Consider the following 10,556-nt stretch of genomic DNA (forward strand, 5'->3'; position numbering starts at 1 on the left):
TCTGTATGATGGGGAATGGCTGTACTGTGACAAGCTGTTTTATATATAATTCACATTCTGGTGTACAAAAAATAAAATTCAAGGTAAATTCAAAATCATTCACCCTCTCATTATTATTAACTGCCTATCAGAAGGCAGATAGTGGAGTTTTATTTCAGTAATACTTACATAATATTCTGCACATTGTACATGAAAAGCACAAAATATATGTACAATAAATTATTTAAAAATGTCTTGTCTGAATAAGTCTTCATATTCTTTGAAATCACAAACCAAAATTGGTTCAAGCTCAAAAAATACCTTAACTGACAAATAAATTCAACGAGAACAAGTATTTTTTCCGACGCAATAAATTCATACCTAACCCCCGATTTTCGTCGAAAGGCACCAAAGTATTCATCTGGAAAAATTCTATTAATTTTCACGAAAAAGATGAATTCTATTAATCTGAATTTTTTTGCCAGGTGTAGTAAATGCCTTTTATTATTACAGTTTTGCAAGGCTTTGAATTCAACAGGTTTGGAAGCTGGATTTTGTAAGTTTAGTTTTTAGTCCTATTCTTTGTATCTAATAGCAGAATAGAGGACGTGGGTTTCAATCTGTTCCCGATTTGCCCCAGTGTGGAGCTTCCTCTTTGGGAAACTGCACTCAGCGTAGTTGATCTGCTGCTGCTCCTGGGTCTGAGAAGAAGAACCAGAGAAACATTATTAATTGGCAGGATTGGAATCTGGCTTCCTCTGAATACACAGAAAAAAGATCCGACTGAAATATCCAAACTATTCCACAGAACAACAAAAGTGGCAGCTAACTCACCTAAGGTAATGGTTTGGACAGTAAGAAATCATGATGAGTTAAAGATCAATATTATTTAGCTGATACATTTCTTCACTTGGACTGTTAAGATACTTATTATTATTTACCCATTCATGTAGCAAACGATTTTTTTACTGTAACAATTCACTGTATTACAATGCATGCACTGCACTACCTGCAGTGTCATAATTTCATAATTAATACCAAACATGGAAATAGATAGGGATATGAATTATCTTTATAACATTCACAGTTTTAGTTCATGAAGTACTGTACCTTTGTACTTGGCAGAGAAGGTAATTGATGTCCTATATCTGGTATACAAAGAAAATATGTCTATTAAATCTCTTTTAACAATTTAAGAACAAATGAATTTACAATAACTATTAATAAAAAAATATGTGTAACAATATCTAAAAATGCTGGACACAAACCTTTAGTTCTTGTCATTTTCAGGCAGACAACAATTATGAGAACACATAAGATGTTAGACGCCACCAGAACAAAGACTAAAGGATTAATATTGTTTTCTTGGTCTGAACCTGTGATGTAAAAACAAAGAAAAACATAAAAAATATCAGCAAGTTTGCTGTAATGGAAAATATTACTTGTATTCTTTTCTGCATTCTGGAAGTCAAGTCTTTAGACTTTCCTTAATTTCATTACAATTCCCAATGAAATTAAATTTACATAACTAAATTTAATATAATGTAAATTATACTTATAATAAAAAATGTAAGAAAAATTAATAAAAACAAATTAAATCTATAGGCATTACAATACAAAAAACATTTTAATCTCTTGACCTGTCTTGTCATTTACTTGTTTACTTACCTGGAAACTCCACCGCTGTCCCATCTCTAAACAACATATCCCCACACGTGGCCACAGCACAGTAGTAAATCCCAGCATCAGAGCGGCTGAGGTTCCTCTTGGGGAGGCTGTAGACACAGCCGTGTGTAGGAGACCCAGCCTCAGGGCTCTTCTCACACTCATCGCTCCTGTTTCCATGGGTGTAAATGAGTCCCGGAAGGGATTCTCCCGAGCCGTGTCTGAACCAGTAAACACTGTGTTCTCCTGCACACGTCTCACCGTCTACTGTACACTGCAGAGTCACCGAGTCTCCTGGACGCACTGGGTCTGACACAGGCTGCTGAATGAAATTTCTTTTTCTGGAATATATGCCTGGAATAATAAATATACCATGTTATATTAATAATACTGAGAAGATGTATATGTGACCACTCCGAATAAAGACATTGTACATCGATACAATTGATTTCACATGAGGTCTGGATATCCTATATATATATATATATAGATATATATACGTATATAGTATATATTTCACCAATGGGATTTAATAATTCCTTGTGAATTACCTTCATATATCAGGAAGACACCTTTCGCAAAGAATATGTGCTCATAGCTCCGTGTGCAGCAGTAATAGTGTCCTGCGTCGGTGGTTTTTGCATTTAAAATTGTGAGCACCACGCTGGTCCGGTTTTTTTGCAGAATAAAGCGACGATCTTTCTCGAATTCCCCGTAGAACACAGGGTCATTTGATTGAGCATAGAGAGATAGTATGCACTGAGGAGGGTGCCCCACCAGCTGCTTGAACCAGTAGAAGTAGTTGCCTGCTCCCAGAGATGCAGTACACGTTAGAGTGACATTGTCTCCAAGTTGGAAGGTCTTCACCACATCACTCTGCGTGAGCGTAGCAAAACCAGCCTGAAAGACAAACAATAACAAGATACTTGCAGGGCCTTTGACAAATCATACATTTGGTTAAAATTCTGTGCAAAAAAAGTATTTAAATGATTCCTAAAAATTACAACATAAGCAATATTGAAACATTATATTTATCCTCTGCTAAACAGATTTTGTAAAGAATTCCATACCTACATGAAACAGCAAGGCCAGTGCTGCACCTAGAGTAGTCATTTCTTCATACAGGATTTTCTCTGTTGTGATATACCTTGTCTTTTAGGCTGCCAGACTAGAATGACAAGGTTTGGGTCAGGACAGTCTATGACTGACAAGTGGAACCATGTGAAACATCAAGAATCTGAGCCCTGATTGGCTGATCTGTGATTTGTGCAGCATTACAGCAGTATATACACCCACAGCCTTCCATAGCTTGAGTCTTTGTGCAGACCCTGGCTCTATAACCCTTACCGTAGCATCATTTCGTGAAGTCTCAACCTCGTTTGATTTAATCTTAAAATTCAACAAAGATAGGACTATTCCATATTTACACAGGATCAGGAAATGGCATGTACATACGTGACATTAAAATGCAAGAGAACCACAATAATGAAAGCTACCTCAAAACATCTAGAGATTTCTTTGTAAAGTAGCCTACAACGTGTAGTCTGCAATGTAGTACTTTATTAATATATTAACAAGAGAGGTGTAAAGTTCCTTTTAATAATCTTCTACTTGCCTGACTGTGATCTGCTACATTTCAACTCATCCTCGTATTTGCAACTCATATTCCGTCATATTTTATAAGGTTTTACCCGCATCAGCATTGAACCCAGTGCTTCTGGGATAGGCTCCAGTTCACCATGATCCTGTTCAAGACAAACAGTAACTGAAATTGGATGAATGGATTTTTTGAGGCTGCATTTCTTGGACTTTTTGTGACTAACGGAGCATAAGACACCACCTGAGCATAAGATGCCACCTTCCCATTGTGGTAGGGAGAAACTGAAAATCACAACAGAAGCATTATCACTCTTTTTACTACTCACTGGATGCCTGCAGTGACACCTCATATTGTACATGTTTTGTTCATCTGTGGGATGCAGACCTATAACTGATTCATCTGTAGATTATGCACCAGTTCATACATTTTGCACCAATATATTAACTGATTGTACATCATTGATTTAATTTTAAGTTTGTGTTTTCCCAAGTGCTTTTATATGAATGTTTGTCAGGGAAAGTACAGAATGAACAGAACACTGGTCCACTGCAGGGTGGCAAATGAGTAGTAAGTGAGCTGAATGGTATGTCTTTGGAATGTGTGAGGAAACCAGAGTAACCCAGGAAAATGAGCGGTGGCCAGGAGCTTTAAGGTATTAAGTAGTCTTTTTATTGTCTTATCTCTAAAATGCTGATTCTCAGCAAGGATATGTTGAAGTCTTTTACATTTTTTTTTCTTTCCACAACAAAATAATGCTGATTCCGGTGAAGTTTCTGAAAGATTTCTAGAAAGACTGTAATCATCAAGGAAATAAATTTAAGAATAACCTTGACCCTTGAAAATTACACTTCAAGTCCATGGAACTTGGTCAACAACAGACTTACATTTGGACCTTGAGTCACACATGACTCGGGACATGTCACATTTCTCAGCAAGAGATGAAGTAGTAGAAAACTGCTGAAATTTTGTGAAAACTGGTGTTATACCCTGTTCATGAGCCAGTCACCAAAATGATGAGGGAGTCTCATCAATTCCTCACATTCTGGGAGACTGTTACACGTAAAATTTCATAGACAATTATTTGATAGCTTAACATTAGGTACTGCACACCAAATGCAGAATATTAATGATAAGATGCTGATGACTAATAAGTAATGATTTATTCACTGATCATTCTTATATGGGTGAGCTCTAATATCTCCTCCCCAAATGATAGAAAAAGAACAAAGTCCTTGTGTCCATCAAGTGAACTATTCCTAGATGTTTACTGCAGTTTACTACAATCTTTCAAGCTATCACCCACCAAGCTTTACATGAACACACTTCTTGCACGAGCTGGGGTTAGGCTGTGATAACTGTAAGCAGTTCCTGTGAACTCAGTTTGCTCCATCGCCAAGACCTACAGCTGCAAAAACCAACAAGGGCTGTTCAACATATGACCTCAAAGACAAATCTCTTCAAGGGCTTAAAAAATACAAAAACCCCCCACAGTGTCACTGGGAACAGGACACTGAAAATACAGTAACACAGTCATATCTCTAAAATAAAATGCAAAGTAGAGCCAAAAATAACCTCATAACATGTTTGTGCTTTGTGGGTGGTCTCTGGAAACATCTCACTGTCACAGAACAACCCCAAAACGTGCTTTTTCCAGTACTGGTAACACAACAGAAGATACCACATGTTCAGGGGACCAACTCAAGCCTCTATGAAATACATAGAGTTCTCATAGCTATGGTTTTCACCAGCACAAAAATGTCTTCTTTGTTTTGTGACTTTACCAATATTCCAGGTACTTTAATTCATAAATAGGTGTTGCATGCAGATACCCACACTGGCTGAAGCCACTTGCAGTATTCTTAGTACTGTGTGCATTGTAAGGGGTGTCAGATGAATAGCAAGAAATAGCAATTCTAAGCTTTTCCAGTTGGTTGCAAGGTTGCTTATTTACCCATTGGACAAATAAATAGCCAAAAAACACTGGAAATTTCACTCAATCACTCACTACTGTTTGCCACAATAAATCTGCTCTCTTTTTGATATAGGGCATATGGCAGATCTCCACCTTGGACATGGTAAACCACCCAGCAGCTGTATTATTTACTGCATGTCGTGTGATGGTCCTTCAACAGATGGCAGTAGCTGTGTGTTTGTCCACAGCCGACTAAAGCAAATACCCCAGCAGGCTCATCCTTGCAATAAACCACTGCACATACACTGACGCAACACAGAAAATCTCAAGCGAGTGAACACATGAGAGTTGTTATGGACAGCCATGCTGTTGTAACACCGTTGCTGTGACAAGCACTTTGGTCTCCATGGCAGTTGGTGACTGCATGCATGATTAGTTGTAAAGATTTCTCTTCCATGGGGGGATGCAGTGGCGCAGTGGTGGAGTGGCGCAGTGGGTTGGGCCGGGTTCTGCTCTGCAGTGGGCCTGGGGTTTGAGTCCCACTTGGGGTGCCCTGCGAAGGACTGGTGTCCCATCCAGGGTGTGTCCCCTCCCCCTCCAGCCTTGCACCCTGTGTTGCCGGGTTAGGCTCTGGTTTGCCACAACCCCACTTGGGACAAGTGGCTTGAGGCAATGTGTGTGTTGTGTTGTAAGTTTGATTGTTCTGGAACAAATTTGAATTAAATTTCATCCATGATTAAAAGATTAAAAATATTTTAATACAGATATTAGTGACATGTGGGGATGCAGTGGCACAGTGGGTTGGACCGGCTTCTGCTCTCCAGTGGGTCTGGGGTTCAAGTCTCGCTTGCGGTGCCTTGCAATGGACTGGCGTCCCGTCCTGGGTGTGTCCCCTCCCCCTCCGGCCTTACGCCCTGTGTTGCCGGGTTAGGCTCCGGTTCCCCGCGACCCCATATGGGACAAGCGGTTCTGAAAATGTGTGTGTGTGTGTGTGCATCCATGATTAAAAGATTAAAAATATTTTACTACAGATATTAGGGACACTTTTGTGGTTCGAGAACACATCATTTTTCTCATGCAGTAAGGCAAGCCTTTGATTAAATATTAACAATTCAGTTGCCTTACAACTGTTAGCAAGATGGTCAAGACTTACAAAAACATTTACAAAAAGGGTGTCTTTAAGTCCTGAAATACTTGTTTTTAAGCAAACATTTGCAAACAGGGATTCTGTATATTTTCAGCAATGCATTATGTTCATGCGCAATATTTCCCATTTAAATAATATTTGAAAAGCATGTCGATGGGGTGATTTCTATAGGTTACTGACTTTTGTATTTCACAATTAATCATTACACTATTGACATGCTCAGTTTGTGTTTTGGCTGAAGAATTGATTGACATCCTGTTTGTTCCGTGCTGTAAAATAGCGATGTGGTATTTTTAAATGTCAGAATGGGGTTGAGCCGAAGTGTGAACCGATGTCGGTGTGGTTTTGTTGCACTGAAACTCGTGAAGCGAGAGCCCTGCTGCCAGGAGGTCAGTCTTCCTGCACAGGCTTTTGATGCTCTGCAGAGGTGAAGAAACCCATGGAAAATTACTGACCGCGTTGCTATACACTTGTAAAGAGCAGCTCTCAGAAACAAGCTGCATGCAACCTGTATACTTCAAAAAACAAAACCGTTGGAATATTTTATCTGAGATTATTCATATCATTAATAAACTTATTTGAATAATATTCTCAAACACGTTTTCCATGTAGTATTTAAGACGACTAAAAACACGATGGGATCTTCAGCTCTCTGACCTTAAAATACATTCCCAATTCATCATTTTTATAGTTGAATAGAAATATTTGTCCATGGTACTTTATGTACAAGTTGAGGTAATAACAAGGTCATAGTCCTTGTTCTGTTTACATGTAAAGGCATGTTTTCTTTATGAATAATTAAAGATGCTTTTTTTTTTGCACATATGAGCTGAGTGAGAGAATATGACAATGAATTTTCCCTCCAGTCTTGTGTTTATTACAGTATGTGCATCTGTAGAGAATACAGTAAGATCACTAATCCTTTTTTATTGCTCAGGATTTACATACATTTAGCAAACACTTTTTTCCCAAAGTAACTTCCAAAAAACTCTACATAGTGTTATCAGCCCACACACATTGTTCACCAAGGTGACTCACACTGCTAGATACACTACTTACACTGGGTCACTCATCCCTACATCAGTGGAGCACACACTATGGGTGTACATGAACAGCCTGTCTTTGGACTGTGGGAGGAAACCAGAGCACCCTGAGGAAACCCACACAGACACAGGGAGAATATGCAAACTCCACACAGACTGAACAGGGATTGGACCCACATCTTTCTGCACAACCCAGGTGCTGTAAGACAGCAGCACTACTCGCTGTGCCACCACACCATCCAGGCTAAGCACATTGCTCAGGGTTACCACAGCAGCTATAGGATTTGAACTGACCCCTTAATTTGTCAGCTGGCAGTCCTAAGCACTATCCTACCTGCAGTAGCACGCACACACACACACACACACACACACACACACACACACACACATTTTCAGAACCGCTTGTCCCATACGGGGTCGCAGGGAACCGGAGCCTACCCGGCAACACAGGGCGTAGGTATGAGACTTGTATTGTGTTTCCATTGATCTGCAATGATTATGAATGTAGTTAAGAGTTCTATGTTCACTGATGGTATTTAACAGTAATACATTGAATTCTCGTCCATAAAAACTTTCTCGATCATGTTTACTATCGCTGTCTTTGAATGTAAGCTGACAAGCTCCTTTTCATGTTCACCATGTTTGTCCTTGAAAAGAGCCTTTAAACACTTTATTATAGAGAGAAAAGTCACGTTCAATCAAATCCAGGATTTAAGTACTAGATTATAGTTACTTGTTGTTTAGATGAAGCACTGATTTAATGATTTACTGTCAATAGAACAGTGTGTTCTTGCTGGAGTAACTGACAGTAAGTACCTTGCTCAGAGGTACTGCAGCAGGAGGAGGATTTAATCGAGGAACATTCAGATCACAAAGCAACAGCACGAACCTCCACACTGCACTCTGCCCACTGTCTCCTGACAGCAAAGTCATGTCCAGTTTAAACCATTCCGGCAAAGTAAACGACTGCAGCCGAGTATCATCTGGGATCAGGAGTATCATGATAATGTTCAATAAGAGAAGCCCCAACAGCAATAGTCAACAGACCACTACATGTATATAAAGCACACAATATTTACATGTATTCATTTACCATATGCTTTTCTCCAAAGCGATGTACGTAGAAAATACAATGCGTACAACAATATTACTTCAAAATGCATGAAACAAAATCCAGCAAACAGGTGTAATTGAAGCCACAGGAGAGCAAACGATTTTGCGTAATATTTTTGAAGCACATTTAGGTATTCTGACAGCTGGTGACAATCACTGGCAACATGGGTGTAGTCACTGGTCTCAAGGAGGACAGCAGCAAATTATAGAGAGATCTGAACTTCACCTTGGCATGTCAGAGTCAACTCTGAACTGTGACTTTCTCTCAGGAAGTGACACAAACCAGTCAGCATGATCATAGTCAAGTCCCCTGCTATAATTTACCTAATAATGGGAGATTCTGCTTCATATGCTGGGCTGTTTCCTTCTGAAATAGTGAGCAGGAAGCTGGAGTCAAAAGCCCATGTGCCACTATACACCACAAAGATATTCGTTCATAAAGTGCAGTTAATGACAAAATTTGCTTCCATTTTTCTTTCACAGCTTTATGACATTAAATTTGACCACATCTTTGTTTCTTAGTAGCCTATGAATTCAGCATGAGAGATTAAAATAGCTCCGCTGTTATTTTGATGTCATTTCACCGATGCGGCAGATAATAAAGTCTGCATTTACAGAAAACCGTAGAAGGGAAAAAGTAATTATCCCTGTACAGCCAATAAGTGGTGGTGTCACCTTTAGCTGCACTGACTGCAACTAAACGCTCACATGCACATAAATAGACATTAAGAGACACGCTTATTTGTGCAATCCTTATGCACAGCCCAAAGCATAAGTCACTCATCCATCCATCCATCCATCACTCATCCATCTACCAGTGAAACACACTTTGGAACTGTCACTCACTTTACTGATTCAGAGCCATCAATCAGCTGAGCTGCATGTCTTTGGATTGTGGGAGGGAACCCACACACACACACACAGATGAGAAGAACATGCAAACTCCACACAGACTGAGTGGGGATCAAAGCCACGTTGTCTCCCACCACCCAGCTGCTGTGAGACAGCACTGCTACGTGCTGTGCCACCATGCCACCTTTGGCTGCTGGTGCTCTGGGCTGAGACACATGAAAGTGAAGACGAAAGGCAGCTGAAATGACAAAGTCTGAAGAATTCATCAAAAATGCTCACATTGCCTTAAGAGACATACCACTAACCACTTCAGACACCGCAGAACCTGCCAGATTCTTTGCGCACTAGAAGACAGAGCTCTGATTACGGAAACATAAATATTGTCATGTTCAAGAGAGAAGATAATACACATCAAGAGACGGAAGAATTTTAAAAGAACACTATTGTTTCTGTTAAATCACCTGATGACTTTGACTGGATTCAATATATTCAAGTAATTTCTAATATGAAACACTGCAATTTTGAATACGTGCTTTAAAGGCCCTTGCACAAAGGCATAGAACTTGTACAGAATAAAAAGCTGACTGTTGACAAAAGAGTATACATTTTTATGAACTGTTGCAGTTTTTTGGGGATTGGAAAGTGTAAGTGATCACTACTGACCTTTATTTAGCACCTGGGCCTGTTTTCCAAACGACTAACGATTATTTACCTGTTTATACAGCAGGATAGAGTACAGCAGACTCTGACATTGACATTCATACTGGAATTCAGAATAAATACCTTGTACCAGGGTACTGCATCAGGAGCAGGATGCAAACCAGGATTCTTTAGATTTTTCTAATTATAGTGTTATAGCCCCACAACCTTAACCACTCTGGGACTACAGTCCAGTCATCATGTGCCAGATTCATCATGAACCCTGTCCTTGAAGGTGGACTCTGTCGCCCCCTGCTTTCATCTTGAGGCACACTTAGAAATCATCCTTTCAACTGGATCAACCCTAGTTTTTTTGCTCTTACTGCAACCGTTTGTACCAAGTGGGGTTGCGGTAGGCCAGAGCGTGCTTGACAGGGGGAGAGGACACACCCTGGACGGGATGCCAGTCCATTGCAAGGCACCCCAAGCAGGGCTCAAACCCCAGACCTGCCACATAGCAGGCACAGGTCAAGCCCGCTGCACCACCGTGCCCCCAAAACCCTAATTATGAAGACTTATTTCATTGCTGTAAAAGATTATTTTATT

The 10,556-nt window shown here is 39.9% G+C and overlaps 1 protein-coding gene across 1 annotated transcript; it reads right to left on the bottom strand.

The window, feature by feature from the left end:
• Positions 1 to 258: 258 nt before the first annotated feature.
• LOC108929746 (uncharacterized) lies at positions 259 to 2,799 on the bottom strand. Its single transcript, XM_029257518.1, has 6 exons — positions 2,719 to 2,799; positions 2,196 to 2,544; positions 1,648 to 1,998; positions 1,248 to 1,355; positions 1,090 to 1,127; positions 259 to 680 (listed from the first exon to the last, which is right to left on the bottom strand). The coding sequence occupies exons 1-6, from the start codon at positions 2,755 to 2,757 to the stop codon at positions 555 to 557; spliced, it is 1,011 nt and encodes a 336-aa protein (XP_029113351.1). The 5' UTR covers positions 2,758 to 2,799; the 3' UTR covers positions 259 to 554.
• Between the last annotated feature and the right edge of the window lie 7,757 nt (positions 2,800 to 10,556).

This window comes from Scleropages formosus, chromosome 13 (genome assembly GCF_900964775.1).
Source record: "Scleropages formosus chromosome 13, fSclFor1.1, whole genome shotgun sequence".
NCBI classification, from domain to species: domain Eukaryota; kingdom Metazoa; phylum Chordata; class Actinopteri; order Osteoglossiformes; family Osteoglossidae; genus Scleropages; species Scleropages formosus.